Source organism: Macaca thibetana, chromosome 14, assembly GCF_024542745.1.
Source record: "Macaca thibetana thibetana isolate TM-01 chromosome 14, ASM2454274v1, whole genome shotgun sequence".
Taxonomy (NCBI): domain Eukaryota; kingdom Metazoa; phylum Chordata; class Mammalia; order Primates; family Cercopithecidae; genus Macaca; species Macaca thibetana.
This window is the reverse complement of record NC_065591.1, coordinates 2,990,824-3,015,864: the sequence shown is the minus strand read 5'-3', so window position 1 is coordinate 3,015,864 and position 25,041 is coordinate 2,990,824. Positions and strand designations below refer to the sequence as shown.

The 25,041-nt window shown below is 60.2% G+C and overlaps 1 protein-coding gene across 2 annotated transcripts in view; it reads left to right on the top strand.

Moving 5' to 3' along the window:
- Nucleotides 1–3,644: 3,644 nt before the first annotated feature.
- OSBPL5 (oxysterol binding protein like 5) overlaps nucleotides 3,645–25,041 on the top strand; it is a 61,245-nt gene continuing 39,848 nt past the window's right edge. Inside the window, exons 1-3 of one of the 2 annotated variants that reach the window (XM_050758284.1) lie at nucleotides 3,645–3,845; nucleotides 21,348–21,504; nucleotides 23,924–24,006. In XM_050758284.1, coding sequence (XP_050614241.1) covers nucleotides 21,369–21,504; nucleotides 23,924–24,006 — 219 coding nt within the window. In that variant the 5' untranslated portion in view covers nucleotides 3,645–3,845; nucleotides 21,348–21,368. The remainder of the gene's footprint in view (nucleotides 3,846–21,347; nucleotides 21,505–23,923; nucleotides 24,007–25,041) is intronic. The other variant, XM_050758285.1, reaches the window with a different exon arrangement.

Here is a 25,041-nt window from a genome sequence, read left to right as displayed (position 1 = left end):
GGGTCATTTGATGATCAAAGAGGAAGAAGGGACAGGGAGTAGGGGCCTCGGGGAGCACCATTGTGTGCTGGAAACCACACGTCCTGATAGGACCTGCCTCCCAGGATGACTGTGAGGACCAAATCAGATCAAAGGAGCCCGGACAAGGCTGCAGCAGGCACCTGCTGCTTGCCTGATGCACCAACTGTCCCCACGGCCTGCGTAGGCGGCACCCCGCCACAGGCACACGTGGGCAGGGGAAGCTCATGGAGCGGCAAGCACTAGGTGATGTTGATGGGGACAGGGAGGATGCTGGCAAGAGGGTCAGCCACGGTCACAGCGCCCACTGCCTCCCTCACCAGAGCCCAGCACACCACAAGATCTTGCCCCTTTCCTGGCCACCAGATAGGGTAGGGGGGCTGGGAGGTCTCCCAAAGGGCGACTGCCCCGCCACCAGCCCACGCCTGTGGGAACAGAAGACTGCTCTGGGGGGCCTGACTTGGGGCCTCTGCTGCATTCTGGACTTGGGGGCTTCCAGCACGGTGGTGTGGATGCTCAGGGGGCCTGTTTCAAGTCTGATACTCCCTGGACAGTGGGAGAGCCATTCTGATAAGGCCGGAAGCCTCTGGAAAGGGCGGTTGCTAAGACACAGGGCTGGGGGGCCCAGGAGGTGGCTTTGGCAGCTGATATATAAAGGTGGCTCTGCGGTGGGCCCAGCGGGGAGGTCAGGGCTGGGGCAGGTTCTGAGCCTCTGGGGGTCCAGGCTCTCTGGAGGCTGCAGCCCACGGAGGAGACCTGGCCGGTCCCTGCCAACCCACAGCAGAGGCTACTCAGCTCCTTCTCTGCTAATTCTCCAGCTCATCCTGAGTCTTAATCCCTTTATCTTAATAACCTCTTTTATCTTGTGCCAGTTACTTGATTTTTCACCTGTTTGAAGCCTCTAATCTAGCTGGTTGTCACCTTTGCCTTCTTAAAAACCCTTAGCCTCCCTTGGGGGATGGGATTCTGCTATTACACCCAGTGTCCTCTCCTGCTTTGAGGCTCTTCCAAAATTCTCCTCTTAAAACCCCATCCGGGTAGTGGATTTCCCTTCACGTTGTGCCTTCAAGAGAAATCTATGGCTTCTCCTATTTGGCTTCATATGATAGAAAACGTCAAAGACGTACAAAAGTGCAGAGGGCAGTGCCCCCGCCCCGCCGTCATGGAAGTGGGTCCCAGACAGCGCCCCGTCTCCTCCACCCGGACAGCCACTGGAAAGAGACTCCGTGCGCACCTCTGGTCCTCTCTCTTCTGTGACCTCTGTTCTTCCATCTTGTTACCCACCTTCAGGGCGGCCAGCAGGAAGGTGTGGGGGGCAAAGCACATGTCATGGCAGGGGCACTTCCTCTCCACCCTCCCTGGCCCCTCAGCCCTTGCCTCCCCAGGTCAGGGGTGGGGGCCCACATGTCAGCATTGGGTAGCAGAAGGAATGGGGAAGGTTCTGGAAGGTCCCACCCCGATGCCCCTCATGACCTTGGGGAGTATGTGGTGGGGTCCAGTCCACCCTCCCAAAAGACACCTAAGAAAGTCAGCAGGTGCGATTTCCGACCTGCTTCCTAGGGAGTCCCCGCTGTACTGTATACACATCACGGTCAGACTCACCCAGAAGGCATTCATTGGCACCTACTCCATGCTCAGGCACTGGGGGTACAGGGAGAGCTGTCTACTCCATGGAATGGGAGCCTCTGCAGTGAGTGTGCCAAGTGCTGGGTGCCGGGGGAGTGGGGAGGATGAAGAACAGGAGAGTGACCAGGCAGGAGCCCAGCTAGTGGCCCCAGAGGTCCTGGGAAGCAAGGGCAGCTCGGTGAGGCCGGGGCCATGGTGGACGTTGAGTCGCAAGAACAGGCTCCTGGTGGTGGAGACCCAGACAAGACGGAAGGGCCTGGGTCGTGCGCATCAACTCCCACTCGCTGAGGCTGGTCCCGTTCCTCCCCGCACCTTGCATGCCCCTGTGCCCCGTCTAGGGCCGCACCCGCGTGTCCCTGGACACGCTCACTCCCATAAAAGCCACTGCCAGCCATCCGCCTCTCTTCTGGCAGATATTGATTACAGAGCGTTTTAGTCCCAAGGGTAAATTTCTGGAAGTCCATCCCCGGCTTAAAGGATACATGAGCACTTGGCGCCTTGATTCGAGTTCACAAACGGCCCTCTGGAGAGGTCAGTGCAGCTCTGCCTGCGTCGCTGCCGTCCCAGCTGGGCCTGCATGGGGCTGTGTGCCCATAGCAGGGCTGACTGGGCTGACCCACAGCCTGGGACACGAGGGAGAGGCTGGAAGCAGACCTTGTCACCGTGGGCTGGCCTCGGCTGCGGCTGTCCCGGCCCAGGCAGCTTGAGGTCAAGCCAGGTTGGCCTGCAGAGGCAGGAGCCGTGCCCAGGCCTGTGGCCAGCCCTGTGGGACACAGAGTGTCAGACACATCCAGTACTCAAGCTGGCCACTGCTCCCCCTCCTCCCAGGGCCTCTGCCAGCATCCTCCTGGGTGGGCCCGGCCCAGCCCTAGCCCCTGACTCTGGAGCAAGAGTCCTAAGTCCAGCGCTCAGGCCTCATAGAGGCCTTGCAGCCTCCCACCCACGCGGCCCGCTTGAGACAGGGTGAGTCACACGGCTGTGGTTCTGCCTTGGGGAAAACTGAAGCCCAGGACAGAGCTGGGGCCTCAGCCCGCCCAGAGGTAACAAGGTACAGGCTGTGCATTTAGCCCAGGAGAGTTGTGACAGCTGCCAAGACCCCTGTGCCCTCAGCTGAGCCACCTCGAAAATCCCAGCCCCTTGTCAAGACCAGAGGTGGGTGTGCTGGGAAGGGGCATGGGAGGCGAATCACAAATAGAAACACCAGCTCCAGCCACAGCGAAGGGGCTCCTGGCTGCCAGGGACCCCGCAGTCTTTGCTGCCCTGTGCTGCCCTATGCCAGACCGTTTCAGAACAGGCTGTACAAAGGCCAACTCAGTCATCTCCCAAACCCCAGAGGGGCCCCAGGATTGTCCCCCTCCCCAGAGAGAAGCCTGCAGCCTGGAGCTGGCCTCTCCCCAGGCACTCAGGCGCAGCTGTGTGCCCAGTGGCTTAGCAGCTCTGCAGAAGGCAAGCGATGGAGTGCCCGAAACCGGGTGCGATGGAAACCGGGTGCCAGAAATACACCAGGTCCCTTGTCCCAGCCATGCTGTGACAGGGTCCAACAACCGTGCCCACGGGCGGGGGGCTTCTGACCACCATGTCCCACCCAGCCTCTCCTCAGGCCAGAATCTCCACCTGCATTCTCTCTGTCCCCAACTCTCAGAGTTCCCACCAAATCCTGTAGAGGAATCCACAAAAGAGACCCCTTTCCTACCTTCCCGTGAGTTCCCCTCCTCGGCTGCCCTCTTCTCCCCCACCCTGGGAGTGAGCTCTGGCTCCTCAGAGTCCCACATGCCCTGGGAGTTTCCTGCAGGAAACAACAGTCTTCCCCAGAGGCGGCTGTGCCGGGGGTGCGGCTCCTAAGGGCAGTGTGTCAGTCTCGCTGGTCTGCCCGCCCTGGTCTGAGAGCTCCTGCGGGGCCGCTGGACCCTGGCTTATTTTTCTGTGTACCCCTAGCATATGGTGAGATGGAAGGGCCTGGACTAGAAATAACGCGCGGCCTCCGTGGGCTCCTGGGGCCAAGGCCACTGGGTCTGGCGTGGTCCCAGCAGGTCGGAGGGGCCCCAGGTGGATCCTCCCTTCCGCAGGTGGAACAGCAGCTGAGGGTGGTGTTCAAAGCACGTTTGCCGACTGTGACCCCGGGAGCATTTACCAGCGTCCCTGTAACTCTCAGCCCACCCAGAGTCATCTGGGAGTGTCGTGGAGTCGTGACCTTCCTCCAGGTAACCAAGTTAAGTGAATACAGGATGGGCTACCAGGTGCCCGTTGCCAACCACTGAGGTCGACAGGCTGGGGTTCTGGTCCGGTCTTGGTTGGCCAGGCCCCGCTTCCCACCAGGGCCTCCCTTCTCATCTGTAAACTGCACAGGGGCTCTAAATGCCACGTTGGCCCTGCCGATCTGGGGTCTGAGGGTGCGAGTCTGTGAGTGTCCCCCAGGAAGCAGCCCCCAGCGCAGACCCCCGTTCCCGTGGTGTGTGGGTCTCAGCCGGCGCGGGGACTGCATGTTCCCAGCCCTCAGGAGGCCAAACTCCCACCCCAAGAACATCATGGCCAGGACAGCAGGCAAGAGAGTGCCAAGTCGCTGGGCAGGGTTGGCTTCCAGAAGGTTCAGTGGAGGCTGTGGGGCAGTGGGAGACACTGCTGGCCCGGGAGGAGGGGATGTGACCAAGGGATTGGGGCTGGTGAAGCGGCCTGGCTTGTGGGACTGGTTGCAGGGGCTGCCAGTGTGACAGAATTGTGGGCCCTGCTGTGGTGGGCACTGAGCTGGCACAGCCAGTGGTGGAGGGAGGAGCAGGGCCTGAGGCTTCATCTGGAGGCTGGAGCCTGGGGGAGGTTCATCAAGGGGCGGATGGGGTTGAAAAGGTGGCTCTGCCACAGGCGATGGGAGGCAGTGGGGCAAGTTGATTAGGCTTTGCCTAATCCAGGTGGGCACGGGGCCGGCACAGCTGCACGCGGAGAATGTGAGGGCCAGGCAGAGCAGGGAGGGATGGGCTTCTGTGGCTGGGGGCGCACAATGCTCCTTCCGTGGGGAGTTGCAAAGAGCCAGGCTGCCCCCCAGAGGCCTCCACTGGGCTAGATGCTACTGAAGCTGCCTGTAATGGGGTGAACAGTGTCCCCCAAAAATGTGTCCAGGTCCTAACCCCAGGTACTTGTGGACGTGGCCTTGCTTGGAATCCGGGTCTCTGCAGATGTAACTGAAGATCTTGGTATGAGACCCTCCTGGAGGATCCGGGTGCCAGGGGGGTGATTCTCACAGGGCCTGGGGAATGGGCTACAGCCTGGCCCCAGGCCTGACCTCCCGCCAGGGTGGCTGCTGGAGCGTGGGGATGCCCTTTGGTCCGGACTTGCAGGATTTGTAAGGGGGGCGTGTTTTTCCCATTATAAAATGATCCCCAAGAGGCAACATAACATGGGGTGTCCCCAAAGTCAGAGGACCCACACGTGTGTGGCTGCTTGGCCAGATGCAGGTGGTTTAATTTGGGGCCGGCGTCTGCTGTCTCAATGTCGGTGGAACGGGGTCAGGCCGGGCCCAGCCCGCACTCCCCTGCAGAGGTCAGCTGGTCCCGGCCACGGAGCCTGGCAGGTTCGCTGCTGGCTGTGATCACGATCAATGCATTGATGGGAATGTGAAGAGCTGTGGAAATTCCACTTTGTTTTTTAAAGAAACAGCATTGGTCACCCAAAGTCCACCGCCGCCAGCGTTTCTGCGCACTCCAGCTCCCCATCACGGGGGCTTTACCATGTCGAGGGCACCTCACCCTGTTTCTCGGCACCGTGGCACCCAACTTCCCTGGGGCTGTCATTGTCAGCAGTTTCATTGTATCCCCCAGGGTGTGAGCTGCAGACGAGGGGGCACTTTCTGTCCCCACCTGCCTGTCACTTCTACCCGCGATGGGTTTTTTGTGTATTTCTGTCCTGATGCAGCCTGCTTGAACCACCTCCCAAACAATAAACCCATGTTTGGTCCCAGGGCTGTGGGACGCCCTGAGGATGGGGGAGCCATCGAGGCTTGCCGGGCTCAGTGGGTGTTGGAGCAGCTGCCCCCCGCCAGGCCTGACTCAGTGTGGCTTGAGGCCATCGACCCTCCGTCCTGCTGCCCAAACCCAGTGCCCACCCCAGAGCTCCCATGGTACAGGATGATCCCAAGAGCTGCTGATTCCGGCCAGACGCGGTGACTCACGCCTGTAATCCCAGCACTTTGGGAGGCCAAGGCGGGCGGATCACGAGGTCAGGAGATCGAGACCATCCTGGCTAACAAGGTGAAACCCTGTCTCTACTAAAAGTACAATAAATAAATAAATAAATAAATAAATAAATAAATAAATAGCCAGGCGAGGTGGCGGGCACCTATAGTCCCAGCTACTTGGGAGGCTGAGGCAGGAGAATGGCATAAACCCAGGAGGCAGAGCTTGCAATGATCCGAGATCGCGCCACTGCACTCCAGCCTGGGCAACAGTGCATGACTCCGTCTCAAAAAACAAAACAAAAAAAGAGTTGCCTATTTCACAGCATCTGCTGTGCACTGCAGCCCGGGTACCTTCCTCGGGCCCTGCCCAGCTCTGACCACAGCCAGGAGCTAGGAGGACCCCCCGGGCTGCAGTAAAGCAAACCAAGGGCTCAGGGCTCCAGAATCATCTGGTCACCCTCCAGTCTTAGTGAACTCCAAAGCCCGTGTTCTTTCCCCAAAGAGCCCCAGGAAACCGGGAAAGAACCGGGCCGGGCCCTGGCAAGCACCAGTTTGCATTCCGTGTCTGGACCTGCCTGTCCTGGATACTGCGTGGGCGTGGAAGCAGACAAGATGTGTGGCCTTTGGTATCTGGCTTCTTTTACTTGACTCATCTCTGGGGCTCATCTGTGTCGTCGCATGTTGTTGTCGCATTTTTTTTTTTTTTTTTTTTTTTTTTTTTTTGAGACAGAGTCTCGCTTAGTCGCCCAGGCTGGAGTGCAGTGGCGCGATCTCGGCTCACTGCAAGCTCCGCCTCCCGGGTTCACGCCATTCTCCTGCCTCAGCCTCCCGAGTAGCTGGGACTACAGGCGCCCGCCGCCTCGCCCGGCTAATTTTTTGCATTTTTAGTAGAGACGGGGTTTCACCGTGTTAGCCAGGATGGTCTCGATCTCCTGACCTTGTGATCCGCCCGCCTCGGCCTCCCAAAGTGCTGGGATTACAGGCGTGAGCCACCGCGCCCGGCCTGTTGTCGCATGTTGTCGCATGTTGTTGCATGTGTGAGTGCTGTGCTTCCTTCCTCTTGAAGGTCGAATGTTCTTCCGTCCGTCGCGCAGATGTGACCCATGTTTATCCGTTCACCCGTGTGGACGTCTGGCCGTGTCTACTTTCTGATGGGCCTGAGCCATGCTGCTGGGAGCGTGCGTGCGCGTACCACCTGGGGGCATGCACTCGTTTCTCTTGGGCGTGTGCTCGTTTTCTCTTGGGTGTGTGTGCTCCTTTCTCTTGGGCGTGTGCTCGTTTCTCTTGGGTTCCTGTGCTTATTTCTCTTGGGTGTGTTGTGTCCGTGCATTTTCACCCACAGTGCAGCCCCCTGTGGGCCCCTGGAGTCAGTCACTGGTCCATGCACTGGGCTGTACCTGCCTCCTCTGCCCTGCTCTGCAGGCACCAGTACCGTCCACACCTAGATGCGGGGTCCCTAGGGTCTCTGCTCACACACCCCAACCCCGCGTGCTGTCTGCTGTCCTGGGTGACCGATTTTGTTCTTTTCCTCTGGCCTCACTGTTTCTGTGTGTGCAGGGGATGGGCAGTCACTGCCCTTACACCCGCAAGGCTGCATGGGGATCAGGGATCCCCAGGTGAAGGGAGACCTGCTGGTCTTCCAGCCTCCACCCCTGCACACGACTTCCTTCCAGGCCCTGTGGACACGGAGACAGAGGGACAGGTCTCCACCTGAGTGGGTCTATGTGGAGAGGCAGAGACATGAAACCAGCAGCCCTGTTGATAAACGCACCACCCAGGCTCTCCGCCCGCGAGACAGTAACTCTCAGGCCTGTAGGATAGATTCATTCATTTCATTTCTCTGGGTCTCAGTTTCCTCATCTGTAAAATTGGAGGGGAGCTAAACATCCGGGTGAAATCTGACCTCCTGGGACACGGAGCGGTGAGTGGGGAGGAATCCTGGGCCCTGTGGCAGCAGGGCGTGGAGGGGTCATGGTGGAGAGGCAGGGGCTTCCCAGTTGTACAGACCAGCAGCCCAGAAAATGTTCTCTTGGACCATCCGAGCATTGCACTCCCCCAGCTGCGGGCAGCCCCGTGGACTTTGGGGTCACGCCAGGGCCCAGCACCTCCGGCACCAACCTGCTGTGTGGCCCTGGGCGAGTCAGCTTCTTCTCTTGGCCCCAGAAACTGCAGCTGTCGGCAAGGCGCGGTGGCTCACTCTTGTAATCCCAGCACTTTGGGAGGTCAAGGTGGGTGGATCACTTGAGGTCGGGAGTTCGAGACCAGCCTGGCCAACATGGTGAAACCCCATCTCTACTGAAAAAAATACAAAAAAATTTAGCCGGTCATGGTGGCAAGTGCCTGTAGTCCCGGCGACATGGGAGGCTGAGACAGGATAATCCCTTGAACCCAGGAGGCAGAGGTTGCAGTGATCCAAGATCGTGCCATTGCACTCCAGTCTAGGCAACAGAGTGAGACCCCGTCTCAAAAAAAAGAAAGAAAGAAAAGAAACTGCAGCTGTAACATGGAGAGAAAGTGGGGAAATGGCGCCTTTGCTCTCTTGGGGTTTTTCTCCTTCCAGAGCGTAGAAACCTCCCAGTCCCTGCCCTGGGTGGGAGGTGGGTGGGGAGTGGGTGTTCCTACTGCCACCCCATTTAGCATCCTGTGCCCAGGGGAGGATGCACATGCAAAGGTTGCGTGGACACCTTGGTGAAGCACTGGGACGCATGGGAATCGCAACTTGGCAACGCATTGAGCAAGGCACGAGCTTTCCGTTCATAGAAGGGTTCCCCTTGGAGGTCAGCAAAATCCAGCCCCTCCCTGTCCTCTCTGTGCAACTCGGGCCATAATGGACCCCATTAATCCCTTTTCCTGAACACCTTGGCAAGCCCTCCACCACAGCGGAAGACAGATTGGGGGTCCTTCTGTTGGAGACCCCCCCGTTTCCTGTGTGAGACAGATTGGGGGCCCTTCTGGAAGCTCTGTTCTGAGGGGAACCAAGGAGGCCTCGGGGCTGGACCTGCCTGCTGGGGCAGGAGGGGTTTCTAGAGTCTGTGTCCTCCCCACTGTGCAGAGTCACAGGGAGGAAGCTGGACCCGAGGGTCCGTTCCCAGGTGAGCAGGAGGTGCTTCGTCAAGGGACACACACTTGTCCAGGAGCGGTCACGACCTGCTGGCGTCCCCTGTGCCCTCCCTGCGTCACGCATGATGACAATACTGTCTGCTGGGCAGGGTGAGGATTGGGTGGCTAACAGAATCGAAGCGATCGAAACAGCCTGGAATGAGGCTTTACGGGTTGACTTTGTTGTTTCTGTTGTTAGGTGATTTTTATTCCTGTTTGGGGGTCTCTCCGTACAAGACATTGGGCTGACCTCCCCCACCCAAGTTGGTGCCCCCAGGGTCCTACCTGTCAGGCTTTGTGTCTTATCTGCAGTGTGTGACCCCTGACCCTTGACAGATGGCATCGGGGAAGGAGTGGCTCTGAGGTGGCCACCTGGCCCTGGGGTCCCCTGGGCTGTCACACCCATGGGCTGACCAGAGCACCAACTGCAGCCCTGCATTGGCGGGTGGGAGTGGGGTAGCCACCTGGCCTTGATACACCCAGGGGCAGCCTCAGCTCCTGGACATGAGGGGCCCCAGGTACCTGCATACCCCAAGGAGAGCTAGGGTGGGACGTGTGGGCAGCAGGTGACCTTGTGATCTCTCTGGTCTTGGAAAAAAGGCTCTTACAGCCAGTCCTGGGTAATGTGAGCCGGGTGACAGAGGGGAGCCGGGATGACGATGGTACTGGCGGGGTACCATGTACCTGGTGGGCAGAGGGCACTGCCCGGGGTCCTGGCTTCCCTCGGTGCCCCTCTCTGCTGGGGGAGGCCCTGCGTGCTCACAGAGTGTTGAAAGTGGGCTACCAGGTCATGGCCTTGTGTTCCCCCTCAGACTGGGACCCCTGAGTGTCCTCATAGGCCTCTCAGGAGGACATGCTGTGTTGGCTTCTCCTGGGCTGCCTTGGCCCTGGGAAGGGTGTCCTGGCTCGGCTGTGAGTGCCACCCTGCCTGTCCAGCACCTGAGGGATACAGGGGAGAGCTTGGCTGTGTGTGTCACACCTGGGTGGCACCACGCTGGCCCTTCACAGAGAGCACTGCTGTGGGCTGCCCCTTCCTGAGGCACCCAGAGCTGAACCCAGCAGCCTGGCCAGGGAGACTCCACTGCAATTATCCCCTCCCTCCTTCTGAGGACTCAATCTCTGTTAATACAGCCCGAGATGGTGGCTGCAATTTGGGAGACCTTGGCCAGGTTTTCCTCTGCAGAGGGAGCTCCTTGGCAGACCCATGCAGACCCCACTCATGCTGCACTGACAGGCGGTGGGCCCGGGGCTTTCGATGAACGTTCATGTGAGTCTGGCTCCTCAGAGCAGGGGGGCCGCCTCTGCAGTCCTGCCAGGAGCTACAGGGAAGAGCTCCTGTTGGTGTCCTTGGCCACAAGGACAGAGGAACCAACCACAGGCCAGGCAGTGAGCGCCCCACCCCCGCCACCACCTTCCGCCTCTGCAAGTGAACGCACCCTAGGAGCTTGTGTTCCTTCGGGCGCGTGGCTGGGCCACGGGGCCTCCAGCAGGGAAGGCTGGCTGCCTGAAGGAAGAGAGGCCGGGGGGAAGCAGTGCTTGGACCCAGGGTCCAGGAGCCCAGAGAGGGCAGCCGAGGGACAGAGAGAGAGGAGGGGAGGCTGGATATGCCCTCAGGAGGCCTCTGGAAGTGGCTCCCCACCACGAGCAAGGCAGCAAGGCCTCCCTGGGGCGGGGGCTTGTCCGGAGGCCCTGGGAAGGGCTGCTACCTCCATCCTGCCCCCAAACACCTGCGGGCAGGGCTGGGTGCCTGGGCTGGTGATTAAAGCCCCCTGCTCACTGGCTTTCCCCAGCTCACTGGAGGCCACTCCTCCCTGCCTGTCCCAGAATGGGCTCAACTCCATCACTGGGGTCTGTCTCCACCTCTGCCCCAGCCCGGTGGCTCCTCCTTCCCCCATCACCCCGGCAGGTCACACGTGGCCCCACAGAACGCTGGCAGTAGCGCAGCCGGCACCTTCAGAGCTGATGCCCCTGGTAGACCCCAGTAGGCTTGGCCATGGCCCCGGACCCTGGGGCCGCCCCTGCTGCACGGCCTCCTGGTCTCTGCTCACCCAGCTGGCCGGTGGCCACCTGCTCCTCCAGGGCTGGAGGCTTCCACCTGTCTGGCTCTCAGGCCCGCTGCCTCATGGTCACCCCAGGGTCCCCTGAACAGGAACAGCTGCAGAAGGTCCCCATGGAGGTGGTGTGTGGGTGGGCAGTAGGGGAGACTGAGGCTGGAGGGTTTTGGGGGAGAGTGTGGGCCTGCTTGCACCCCAGGCTCCCCACTCGGTGTCAGCGATGACCCGTCACCCAGTCCCTGCCCTTGGAGCTCAGGTGCCCCTGGAGGGCGGAGAGAGACCTCAGTCTTAGCCCACAGCAGCCGCATCCTCTTTGTTTCGCTCTGGTCTTCTTGTTGGAGCTTTTGCCCACACGCCTGGCTCCAGGCTGTGCTGGAATTAGGAGGATGAGCAGGCTGGGGCCAGATGAGGAGACACAGCCATGTGCTCAGCTTCTCAGCTTCGTGTCCCTAGGTGGCCACAGCCCAGGCGCTTCTCCCTCTGTCCCCCAACCTGGGTAGTCAGCGGCCAGCAGGGCAGTCCACTGGGGGTGGCATACCGAGCCCAGGAGCCTCACCAGGAGGGCCAGGCGAGGGGGCACTGGCACCACCCAGAAGAGGCCCCAGGTGTGCCTGAGGGCGTTCAGGACAGAGGCCAGCCCCACAGCACAGCGGTCAAGCGTCTCTTCTGGAAATGGGTGTCTAGGCTCCCCTGGGGGCCCAGGTTCATGTCCTATTTCCAGTGTAAATGCTGAGGCTCAGCATGGCGGGTTTGAGATTGTGTCCACAACCCCAGCAGGCCCCTGCCTCCAGCTGCACTGCCTCCAAGTGATGGCCCCCACCCCCTTACCCGCTCCCCGGCGGACCCCTGCTGCCACCTGGCTGCAGCTTGCAACTGAAAATCAGTCTCTTTTCAGTTGGGACAGGGGTGCTGGGTCTGGCTGGGACCTGGTGGGGCCAGGCCTGCCTCAGAGACCACACCCAGCCCAGCCCCCATGGCCAGGGCTTCCTAGGGCTGGTGGAGTGATTGGCTAAGTGGGTGTGGGGTCGGGGTACGAACGGCAGCTGACCCGGTAGCTGCTCTGAGCCTTCAGTGGCCTGGTGTCGATCAGGAGGACAGGTGAACAGGACCGGGGATGGGCTGGCCTGGCCGGGCCCACAGGCACAGGACTTGGCTGAGGCAGCCCGGAGAACACCCAGGCATGGCTCGAAGCAGCGTCCTCAGCGGGGCAGGCCACTTCATACGCCCCTCTTGAGGTCCAACCACTCCATGGCTGCCTCTGAGAAATGTCTTCCCAGTAGGAGGCCTGCCCTCCCCTCTCACCTCCTCTGCTATCTCCAGAGTGCATTTGGGGCTTGAGCTGTGCTCCTTTGAGGGGATCCCAGGCACGGTGTGGCCCACGAGACCTTGGATGGGCCGTTTCTCCTCTTGGGGCCCCAGTTTCTTCTTCGTGTATGTGTGTGTGTGATGGGGGTCTCGCTTTGTAACCCAGGCTGAGTGCAGTGACTTGACCACAGCTCACAGCAGCCTCGACCTCCCAGGCTCCAGCCATCCTCCCACCTCAGCCTCTCTAGTAGCTGGGACCACAGGCATGTGCCACCACAACCAGCTAATTTTTTTATTTTTGTAGAGACAGGGTCTCGCTATGTTGCCCAGGCTGATCTCGATCTTCCGGGCTCAAGCGATCTGCCTGCCTCAGCCTCCCAAAGTGTTGGAATTACAGGTGTGAGCCACCACACCCGGCCCACTGCATCTTTAAAATGTGATGATGACCCCTGCTCCCCGCACCTTGCGAGCGTTCTGAGAATCATATCAGATGGGATAGAACATCCAGGAGGGCCTGGGGGCTTTAAGGTCCATCAATGCAGCAGATGTGCTGGGAAAGCCCCTGTCCCAAGCCCCCCGGGGCCCAGCTGCCACAGCTGAAGTGCATGCCACGGCTCTCTGAAGAGGCTGCTGCTCCTGCAGGGGTGGGCAGGCTGCCCACATTAGCACTAGGCATTCGGTCCACCCAGACACAGCAGCCTGGTCCCTTGTGCTGCCGTCTGCTCTCAGGGAGGGCATCTGCTGCTGTGGTGGTCTCCATGGGGTGACTCAGGAGGCCTGGGTGGTTTGCTCACAGCAGGATCTTCATGGTCACTTGCACTGGGACCTTAGTAAGTTTCTGGAATGCAACTGTGTGGTGTTGACATGATGGCTGCTGTCCTTTAACTGATGGCTGCTGTCCTTCCTTGGGACCCACTGACCTCTCCATCCCATGTGTGAAGAGCCAAGCATGTGGGCTTACATTCCTTTATCCTTGTGATTTCAGAGCATTTCCACCCCCGCAGTCTTGAATGAGAATCTATCTGGTTTAGGCAGAAGTATCTGTGCCAGATGCTGCTGCTGAAGGCTGACCGCGAGCTCCTGCTTTTCTGGCCCCTGCCAATTGATGGAGCACCCCAGTGGCTGAGCCTCCTCTCTGCCCCCGTGCAGCTCAGCCCAGCCCTGTCACTCTGGGCCGTGGGTGAGGAGGCCACGCAGGCATGGAGGGGGCTGGGTCTGGGCTCACACTCACCTCTGCAAGCGCCTTCCCCAGGGCCTCCTGTGGGTCTGGGACATCATCTCCCTGACTCAGAGCACGCCCTGATTTACAAACAGGGCCCGAGAGATGAATGTGGCCAGCTGAGGCCACACAACTGTTGGAGGCAGGGCTGAGCCCTTTTCCCCAGCTCTGTGGTCCCTGGGCCTCTGCAGGAGGACGGGAGGAATTGGGCACAGGGAGGATGCAGAGTGAGTCCAGGACTCAGTTGGATTCCTTCTCAGAGCTTCAGCCTTTCCCAGAGCGGAGGCAGTGTCTGCCCCGGCCGAGGTTCAGCTGAGTGTGGTCCCAGCTGACAGCTCTGTGTGGCCCGACGAGGCGCCAGTGACCTTTCTTTACAAAAATCCCTTTATCCCAGCCTGAAGGCGAGCGTCTGGGAGGCAGGGGGTGGGGAGCACTTTGAAGGCCAGATAACTGCTGGGAAGGCAGCTAAGGGAGGCAGGGGGGCCATGTGCACTGGCTCTGGGTGGGGACCCTGAGGGGCCTGGGCCCCATGCTGCCAAACAGCTGGCCGTGGCCTGGGGTCAGAGAGCATGGCCCCTCCCTGGGTGTCCAGAGGCGAGCATCCTCTGGGACACAGGGCTGGCCAGGTGGAGGCAACCTGACCTGTCCCTCCCCACCTGCTCTGGGCTGGCACCACATGGGACCTCTTGTCCCCCAGTGATGGGAGGGGTCTTTCGTGCCCCGCATGAGAAACGGAAGGAAGAGCATGCTGCAGCCTACGCAGTGGGGGTTGTGGAGGGGTGGTCAGCCCAGTGTCAGAGCTCACTTCCTTCCTGTGCCCTCGCCTCTGTCCCCTCCGCAACTCCTAGGTGGCCCGGGAAACTCAGCAGGGCAGGAGGAAGTGGGAGCCATGAGGAGGGGACCAGAAGGTGCCTGTGGTTAACAGGAAGGGCGGTCAAGCAGTGGCTCTGGGCATGGGTGGGACCCTGCCGCGGGCAGGGCGGCCCCCAGGCGCTGCCACCATGGGGCGGTGGCTTTGCTGTGGTCTCAGGAGTGCAGCAGCTGCACAACACCATCACGGCCACCTGCAGTCCCCAAGAGCCCCACGTGTCCGCCTGGCCTGGGCATTCTGCAGCCCTGGGCACAGGCAGGGGTGGGAGTCTGGGGCCGGCCTGGAGGAGGATGCTGGGGTCTCAGGAGGGGACCTGGAAGGGGCACCCATCCCTGCCTGCCCTGAGGAGGCCCTGAGGAGGGCCTCGGGAGTGGCCTCTGCCTGGCTGCCACGGTTCTGGCTCTCTGTCCCACTTACTCCCTGGCCCTCCAGAACGTTCCCCGGCCCTTAGCAGCTCCAGGGTCTCTCAAGCCCCCTTCCAGCCATGAGCGAATTCATTCTAGAGATGCAGCATTGGCCCCTGTGTGTACCTCACCCGACTGAGTCCAGAGCTGGGCCTGTGTCCCCTCAGCGGAAGCACAGCCCTGCCCAGCCCAGCCAGGCTCAGCTAAGGGGAACCCACCTGGGCCAAAGCGAAGCACTGCCACGGTGCACTTCAGGTCCAAAGAGACGGGCGGGGGCAGTCAGCTGCTCCTGAGGACCGACAGCAGGGGAAAGGATCCTGGACAAAGGGGCTGGGTCTCCAAGGAAGAAGGAGGAGCCCCCTGCAGAGGGCCAGGCAGAAGCAAAAGCCCAGCTCGGGGGCTGGGGTGCAGAGAAAGGGGGGCCTTCTGTGGGCCAACCGTCTCCCACGTTCCCTCTCCAGCCTAGTGGGACCATGAGTGGGAGGCTGGTGGGTGGCTCTGCCCACTGACCTGCACCTGGCACCCACACACGCCCCTCCCCGACCCTCAGCCTCACCCCTCTCTGGGTCACAGGATCACCCTTACCCCACCCCCAAGTCCTAGCAGACCTCTGAGGAGACCCACTCACGCAGCCCCTGTGGGCTCCCTAGCCCATCCCGCTATATGGCAGAGGAGGCTCTGCTCAGAGCCCGTTCTTTCAGTGGACAGCGGGTTTCCAGCCCAACCCAAATCCAAAGTGTTCCCTTTTGGTGCCCCCCTCCCTCCTTTCCAAAAGGCCCAAAGAGGCACAAAGTGGCACAAAGTCATGACTGAGAAGAGCGGCTGGGCAGGGCAGCCACCTGGGATGGGCCAGGGGCCAGCAGGAGGAGGGGCTGGGGGGCCAGCCCTGCCTCACCGTGAGACTTCACAGGCTGGGGAGTGGGCCTGGCTCACTCTGGACTAGGAAGAGTGGCCCCCACCCTGGTCACTAGGTCTGCCCAACAGCTGAACAAAACCTGGCGCTGCCCCAGGCAAGGGGCACTTGGAGAATTGGTTCCTGAGGGCACACGCGACCCCCCACGCTGGGAGTCGTGCCTGCTGGGTGGCCAGCGGATGGCTACAGTGGCAAACACAGGGCCCCTGGAGGAGAGAAGGAGGCCCTTCCTGTCCTGTCTGGTGACCAGCAGGAGGCCCACAAAGCGACTCAGCACCTGACATGACGTTGGAAGAGGAAATTTCCTCAGGCCCCCCAGGAATGGAAGCTGCAGAGGAGGGTCGTGGCTGATTTGGACTTGGGGTCAGGTGGTGGCTTCCAGGCCCACCTGTCACCTGCCTGTTTCCTGCTGAGCTCCAGGCCTGCACCGTTCCATCCTCCCAGGCTTGGCCAGAGCTGGGCACTGGGGACCACATACATTTAGTGACCCCCCCACCCACCAAGCCCTGCCTTCTTCCCCAGCCACTCCTTGTTCCCTGGCCTCCTGGCCTGGCCTCCAGAGTGAGCCTCCTTAGGGGACCTTGGGGTCTTGGGGCTGGGACCCCACCAGGCAGAAATGTGACCTTTCAGACTGGAATTGCCCACACTTCCTCTCTGGCCCCAGGGACAGTCTCGCCATGGGAGGGGCACTCCTGGGCTCCTTCCTCCCAGGACTCACAGCGTCCCTCCTGCACTTGGACTTCAGGACTGTGGGGGCAGGGTGAGACCACAGCTGGAGGTAGACACAGCACCGCGCACAGTGGAGACCACAGCTGGAGGTGGACACAGCACCGCGCACAGTGGAGACCACAGCTGGAGGTGGACACAGCACCGTGCACAATGGTGGAAAAGGGTTTGACAACTGCAGGCTGAGGCCCAGCTGTGTACAGATGAGCAGATAGTCACTGGGGGCTCTGGGGGTGAAGGTGCTGCTGGCATCAGGGACGGGCCAGCCCCCCAGGGAATGGAGGCCGCTGAGAGTGACCCCCACATCAACCCTGGGCGGCCTCAGGCAGGCAGAATCCTGAGGGCTGGGCCTAGAGGGTCCACCTGGAGTCCTTGGTCGCTGGAGCCTGGCCCGGGGCTTCCCCACAGGCAGTGCAGGCCAGTGGTGATTGCAGGCGTTTTGTGTTTCCCAGCTTGAGTGGGATCCCAGGTTGCTGCTGCCTCAGCCAGCGTGTCTGTTTCCTTGTCCACCCATCCTTTCCCTCTCTCCCTCCCCTCACGGGGGGTTCCCATGGGGGGCTGTGCTCCCTGGGGCTCCCAGCCTTCAGCTTTCACTGCCGTGGATGAAAGTCCTGCCAGCGCCGAGAGGGCCTCAGCAGCTCACACCCTGCAGATGCCAACTGTCCGTTATTCCTTAGGCAACACCTGGTGTGGCAGGTGGCCGGGGGATGGGAACCTCACTAGGGTTCCAGTGGAAATCAGCCCTGAAACTAACCCTGCTCACCTCTCTGAGGACTCTGCCCTGATCTGGAGACGTCAGGAACAGTGGGGAGGCAGACGGGCGCCCCAGGCACCTCCACTGGGGAGGGCCTGCCACACACCACCCAGGGTCTCCACCCCGGAGCCGTGTGACACGTGACAGGCAGCCTGTGTGAATCCAAACACGGGAAGCACCTGCCGCATATCCCTGCCCTGGCTGCTGGGACAGAGCCATGATCAGACCCTGCCACCCCTCACCTGCACTGCATCTGTTGGGAGAAGAGAGTGTGCAAAGAACAAAGAAGTGCAATGTGGAGCCCTCCAAGGACTCCCAGTGTTACGTGGAGAATCCGAATTGACTCCCCGAGTGGCCAAGCCTCTGGGAAGTGACATGGAAGCTGAGAGTGGAATTTGAGGAGGACCCGGCCGTGTGGAGACGGTGGGCGGGCACATTCAGCAGGAACGGGAGCATAAAGGGGCCAGTGTGGCTGGAGCAGAGTGGGCGCCAGAGTGGGCTGGGGAATGGGGTGGCAGGGAGGGCTTGGGGAACAGGGGGATGAGATGAGACTGGATTTGTTCTAAATGCCGTGTGGAGCCACTGGGGACATGTGGCCTTTAACATGAACAAAACACCTCCCCATCAGGTGACCATATGGGGGCACTCAGCCGGCACCTCTCAGCTGTAGGGCAACGGATGGGGGACTCCAGAAGGGCTCCACAGACCAGGATGCCTTGTGATACGAGCTGCTGCCCACCCTGTCTGAGTGGGTCAGAGGTGGTCTGCAGAGCGCAGGGCACTGGACGCTGGTCTGGGGTTGTTGGCACACAAAGTGATAGTCGCTGGTACGTCTGGATTGGTGAGTGTTCCGTATCAGTGTTTCAGTCATTATTTGAATACCACCTCAGATGTGTCTGAGTGTGAGGTAAATGGGAAGGAAGGCGGAATCAGGCTGGTCAACTGACTGGCTGGAAAGCTTCGTGGAGGGAGAAAGGGGTGGCAGGTGGGTGGGTGGATGGATGGATGGACAGACAGATGGACAGGAAGATGGATGGATGCCTGAAAGGGAGGGAGGGTATGTGGGTGGGTGGATGGATGGAAGGATGGATGCCTGGGAGGATGGATGGATGGAGGGATGGATGGATGGATGGATGGATGGATGGATGGATGGATGGAGGGTTTGGTGGGTGGATGGATGGGAGGATGGATGGATGAGTGGGTGGGTGGATGGACGGATGGATGGATGAATGGGTGGATGGATGGATGGATGGATGGGAAGATGGTGGATGGATGGATGGATGCCTGGGAGGATGAATGGATGAGTGGGTGGATGGATGTGTGGGTGGATGGATGGATGGATGGATGGATGCCTGGGAGGATGGGTGGATGGATAGGTGGATGGATGAATGGATGAATGGGGTGGATGGATGGATATATGAATGGATGGATGGATGGATGGATGGGAGGACGGCAGATGGATGGATGGATAGATGGGAAGACGGTAGATGATGGATGGATGGATGGATGGATGGATGGATGGATGGATGGATGGGTGGGTGGGTGGATAGGTGGATGGATGAATGGGTGGGTGGATGGGTGGGTGGATAGGTGGGTGGGTGGGTAGGTGGGTGGATGGATGGATGGATGGATGGATGGATGGGTGGGTGGATGGGTGGGTGGAGAGGTGGATGGATGAATGGCTGGGTGGATAGGTGGATGGATGAATGGGTAGGTGGATAGGTGGATGGATGAATGGGTGGGTGGATAGGTGGGTGGGTGGGTGGATGGATGGATGGATGGATGAATGGATGAGTGGGTGGATGGATGGATATATGAATGGGTGAATGGGTGGATGGATGAATGGATGGGAGGACGGCAGATGGATGGATGGATGAATAGGTGGATGGATGGATAGATGGGAAGACGGTAGATGGATGGATGGATGGATGGATGGGTGGATAGGTGGATGGATGAATGGCTGGGTGGATAGGTGGATGGGTGAATGGGTGAGTGGATAGGTGGGTGGGTGGATGGATGGATGGATGGATGGATGGATGCCTGGAAGGGAAGACGTATGTATGTATAGATGGAGGGATACAAGGGAGTGGGAGAGTGTGGTGTGTAGATGAGTGGATGATGGTGCTCACAGACTAAGAAGTCCCACTGGCTGTCACTGGTGCTGGGAGAAGGCATGTGGGGTGTCTGAGCAGAAAGGCACCAAGATCCCTATGCCCTCTGCACTTTGGCCCAGGTGGAGCTGGAGCAGACAGCCAGACAGGGCAGCTGAGGCTAGGTTGTGAGCTCCTCTCCCTGCTTCAGGAGGTTCCGAGTGAGGGAGACCTACCTGGGCATCACTGTCACCACACTGCCTGGGACATCCCGGGGCTCTCTGTGGGTCCTGAGAGCAGAATCGCTGCTGACACATTGGCTGCCCGGTGCCCAGCCCAGCCTGGGTGCTCGGAAAATCTCAGCTGGCTGAGTGAGTAAGCCCGGCCTCCGCTCAGCTGCTGGTTCCCAGCCTGAGCCGCACCTGGGCAGGTAGGACATGTTTGTTGTGATTGACAAGTAGGGGCAGGACTTCTCACCTGCCCACTTCCCTGCAGCAGGTTCGCAGGTTCGCTGAGCCGAGCTGAGACACTGAGGGGCAGACGCTCAGCGGCCGGGTTTTAGGATCGGTTGCACCTGGCTCAAGGACGAGCATTGCTGATTGTTAGCTCTGTGACCTGGGCCAAAACCCCAGCCTCTCTGAAACCAGCTTCCTTGTGTGTAAGATGGCCAAGGTCATGAGCCGAGCCAGGTGTCGGGTGAGAGAGGGGCTGGCCCAGCCTGGCTGCAGCCTTGGAGCTCCTCCCAACTCTGACTTCGGGACTGGGGGCAAAGAGGGGGCTTTGGGGTGGTGGACAGAAGCCCCCAGGATCACAGACACCCTGAACCACCCAGCCCACTCCTGAAGGCACAGCAGGAAAGGCGCTGTGTGTCTGAGGCCCCGCCCAGCAAAGCCCAGGGCCATGAGAGAAATCGAGGCCTTTGTCCCGGGCTTGGCAGGAAGCAGCCCCAGAAAATTGGGAAAGGAGGAAAATTGACCAGTAGTTTTTAAGGAGCTCGTCCTTACGAAGTGGACACAAGATTAGGAACTGGAGAGGATGCTCTGCCAACCCCTATCAGGTCAGTCACGATTACAGGGCGGGGTCTTCCATTCCCTGAGCCATGATTTTCTCATCTGTAAAATGGGCTGAGACCTCGGTGGTTTTGGCGCCGTCAACTTCAAGTGCCTGCAAAGGCATGACTGCAGTCAGTTATCCTCTGCTTGGCCCAGCACTGCTAGGGGTAGGGGTGTGGGGGAGCAGGACAGAGGGGACCGCCTGTTGTCCACAACCAACCTCCTTCCAGGGGAGGAGACGAGAAACCCGCTTCTGAACCCACAGGGGAAAGGCAGGTCTGCCAGTGGGTGGGGCTGGGAGAGTGAGGCAGGTGGGTGTCAGGGTCCGGCTGTGGGGCCTCCCTCTTTTGTGAAGCAGGGAGGAAGCTCCCACTGGGAATGCAACGTCTTGGGCTGGGCGTAGACGCAGATGTGCCTGGCTGTGAGCGCCCAGAACTCCCTCTCTTGCTGGGGTGCATGTGGGTACAACTGAAACCATTGTGGTACCCAAGCATCAGGCGGGCTTGACCAGAGGCACTCCTGGGACCCTTAGGTGGACAGCAGGCCATGCTCCCGGACTGCCCAGCGCCATGCTAGCCACTCCCTGGTGCTCAGGGGCCACCTGGTCTCACCCCGCTGCGTCTTCTCCATGAGCAGACAAGCTCTAGACCCCTCCCCACCACAGAGCGCTGTCACATGGGAGGGAAATGCAGGAGGGAAAACCTGTGTCCCCAGGTGGGTCTGCTTGGCTGCGGCCAGGGTCTCACAGAACCTGGGGTGGGGGTTCTGAGAAGGACGTCTTCTGAGGGTGCTGATGAGCCTCTCTGACCAGGGCTCCATCCAGCCCTCCTGCCAGGCCTGGAAAGGGCTGGCACCAGCCAAAGCCATTCTCCTGAGCTGGGCTGCCCTGGCCAACCACCCACGACCAGGCTCCCAGGGCCCAGGCCTTCCTCACCCTGCCTCGGAAGTCCCCTGAGGCGGGGACTTCTCAGCCAGGGGCACCCCCACCGCGTGGCTCTGAAGCCCCTTCCCAGGCGGTGACCTCCTGCTGCCCCTCCTTCCTTCCTTCCAGAAGCCCCCGAGTGCCCACAGCATGAAGGAGGAGGCCTTCCTCCGGCGCCGCTTCTCCCTGTGTCCGCCTTCCTCCACCCCTCAGAAAGTCGACCCCCGGAAGCTCACCCGGAACCTGCTCCTCGGCGGAGACAATGAGCTCTACCCACTCAGCCCAGGTCAGTGCCGGCCGCGGGCAGGGCATCCTGGCCCCCAGCTTGGGCCCGGTGGGGTGACCCCAGGCGGCCCAACCCCTCCGTGCCCCTCGAGGTCCACAGCCTCCATGCTGGGGACTGTACAGGTTTCATGATCAAAGGGTTGATAGCTTGGTAGAGGGCCAGGTAATACGGCTTCTTGGCTTGACCTGTGGGGCCAGGTGAAGCCCATCTGGTTGAGGAGGGGGCTCCCACAGCCCAGGCTTTGGGAGTTGTGTAGTGCAGTCATCCCAAAACAGGCTCCAGGGACAGGTGGCCTGAGCCCCAGTCCTGGCAGGGTAACCCCAGGCCAGCAACTTGACCTCTCTCGGCCTCAGTTGACTGATCTGTAAAACGGGACAATGTTAGTACCGACTTCCAGCTACACACGGGTCCTGGGCTCTGGGAGGGAACCGTTGGAACCAGGTCTGCCTTCATGCAATTGTGGATAAAGCACCCAGCACACAGACTCAGAACCTCTGCCCACCAATGCTGCCACGCTCCAGGCCCCTCCCTGGCACCTAACTATTCACAACCCCTGCCCCTTGGGCTGTGACTGCTGTCCCCCAGAAAACCCAGCCCTTCCTCCCCTGTTCCCCTGAGAGTAGGAGGTAGGGGCTGGCACCTGCCTGGAGGGCCTCTCCCCAGCTCCACCCTTGCTCCTCCCACTGTCTGCTTTGGGGCGGAGGAAGTGGGAGCCCCAGCCCTGCCTGGCCATGGTCATCTGTTCTGCCCTGGGGGGAGTGGGAGAGCATCGGGCAGACCCACCATCCAGGCTCGAGGGGCGTGTGGATGGTCACAGCCAAAGTCCCATCCAATAGATGGAAAAACCGAGTCCCAGCGTAGAGGTGGCCTTGCTGAAGGTCCTGTGGCAGGCAGGGGCACTAGACACCCGACGAGGTAAATCCCACACCTTTTATTCTCTGCTGTCACGTTCACCCTGGCCGGAGCCTTAGAAGCACTTGCAGAGTCAGGGGTGGGGAGGAAGGGCCCGGTCCCAGCTGCTGGTCACTTTCCGAGGGACTCGGACTGCAGAGCAACTGGCCCAGGTGGTGCAGAACACGGGCTGGGAAGGGCCTTCTCCGAGGAACAGAGGCAGCAGGTCCCGGGCCAGAGGAGTGGGGTGGGTGTGGACAGGCTGCGAGGAGAAGGACCAGTGCTGGCCTCCCCCTGCCCAGGGCACCTGCACCCTGTCCCTTTGAATGCTCCTAGGGCCCCCGCCTTTGAGTCCTCCTGGCCAGGAGGCAGCATCCACATGGGAAGTAGTTTGCTAGTGGCCACAGGCCAAGGCCCCAGAACCTTGTGAGAAAGCACCAGAGGAAAGAGCGCCGCTGCTGGCCTCCCTCCAGCACTCCGGGTCAGGCGCGTGGCACCCTGCAGATGGGGAAGCAGAGGCTCTCCCGGGTAGGGGAGCAGCCACCGCCAGCCAGAGGCAGTGATGTCCTGTGACTGTGAGTGGCCACAGTCCAGGACCTTTGGACAGAACCACTTCCTCAGGTCACTGTTCTGGCTTTTCCGTTCTTCGTCCCCACCCAGTCCCTGCCCAGGGCTGTCAGGGAAGGACGGCTGTAGACCCCAGGCCTTCCAGCTGGTCTGTGGCGTCTGTCCGTACACCCAGCCTATTGCTGGCCTGTCGCCTGTGGCCTAGGCAGGATGGGGCTCACTGCAGCCCTCAGCCCCTCCGAGTCTCAGTGCCAGGGACCGGGGCAGTCAACCCTCACCCACCAGCCACAGAAAGCAGCGGAAGTAGCCCTACTGGGCAGGCCTCAGGCCTCAGGCCTCTCCTGCAGCCATGCCCTCCTTCCTCCTGTCCATAAATCGTACCTTGGGAAACTGGCGCTAAAGCAAACAGAGCCAGGAAAGGGGAGGCCATTTCCCCCAGAAGCAAACGCAGACACCTCAGGTCTCCCTCCCTCGCCTCTCCCTCCTTACCCAGCCTGCCAGGGTGGGATGACAGACAGGACTGACCACCTGCCAGCAAGAGCTCCCAGCAAGAGCCCCGGCCAGAGGGATGCACAGTCCAGGGGCCCCAAACCTGCCGTGTGCCTTTGAGACTGGATGTCACGTTCTTTGTCTGAAAACTGGGGACTCTGGCCTTAACAGAACGCAAATTGCACACCACAGCAGGCCCAGGGCACCGGTTCCTACCAGCCCCTGTCCCAGCTTCCTCCCTGTAGGTCCTGGAGGCCCTGCCAGATCTCCTGGGTCCCTCCCACAGTGACGCTCGCTGGCGTTTATTACACCTCTCAGGCAGTGTCCTGTTCCTGCTACCACCTCCGGCTGGCTTCCTGCCCCTCCCAGGCCGTCCACACCCACCCCTCGCCTGCAGCACACCAGGCAACCAGCCTGAGAAGCCCGGCCCGCCCACCATGCCTGGGTCCTCACTCCCACTGCTCTCTTGCAGGGAAGGACATGGAGCCCAACGGCCCGCCGCTGCCCAGGGATGAAGGGCCACCGACCCCAAGCTCTGCCACGAAGGTGCCACCGGTAAGAGCCTGGGTATGGGGGGATCCATGAGCCAGAGCCTGGCCCTGGGGACAGCAAGAAATGGCTGGGGAAAAGGACAGCAGGGCGTCCAGCTGAGCCTACCGTTCCAGCCTGTTCCGGGGAAACAGCTTGCAATCCCAGACTGTGCTGCTCTGGGAGGGCTGCTGATGGATATTTGGGCTGTTTTCACCGTATAGCTGTCATGAAAAATGCTTCTGTGTACATGTGTGCACGTGTATTTGAGTATCAGTTTTCAGTTCTCTCGGGTATAAACCTAGAGTGGAATTGCTAGGTCACATGGTAATTCCGTGATAATATAGAATTCTCAAAATTCTCTGGTTTAACTTTGGGAGGAACTGCCAAACTCCTTTCCCAGCGGCTGCACCATCTTACATGGCCACCCACACAGTGCACAAGGGCTCCAGTTCCTCACATCCTCACCAACACTTGCTGTTTTCTGATTTGTTCTTTTCTTTTTTTCTTTTTTTTTTTTTTGAGGCGGAGTCGCCCTCTGTCACCCAGGCTGGAGTGCAGTGGCACGATCTTGGCTCACTTCAAGCTCCGCCTCCCAGGTTCACACCATTCTCCTGCCTAAGCCTCCCGAGTAGCTGGGGCTACAGGGGCTCGCCACAACGCCCGGCCAATTTTTTGTATTTTTAGTAGAGACAGGTTTCACCATATTAGCCAGGATGGTCTCGATCTCCTGACCTCATGATCCACTCACCTCAGCCTCCCAAAGTGCTGGGATTACAGGCGTGATTTGTTCTTTTTGGCATTATTTGTATAGCTCTCCTAGTGGGTATGAAGTGGCATCTCACTGCAGCTTCAGTTTGCATCTCTAATGACTGGTAACATTGAACATCTTCATGCACGTGTTGGCCACTTGTATGTCCTGTTTGGAGAAATGTCTATTCCAGTTCTTTGTCCATTTTGGGAATGGGATGTTTGCCTTTTCGTTGCTGAGCTGCAAGAGTTCTTTACACGCTCTGGATACGAGGTCCTTATCTGATACATGGTTTGCGACTACTTCCTCCC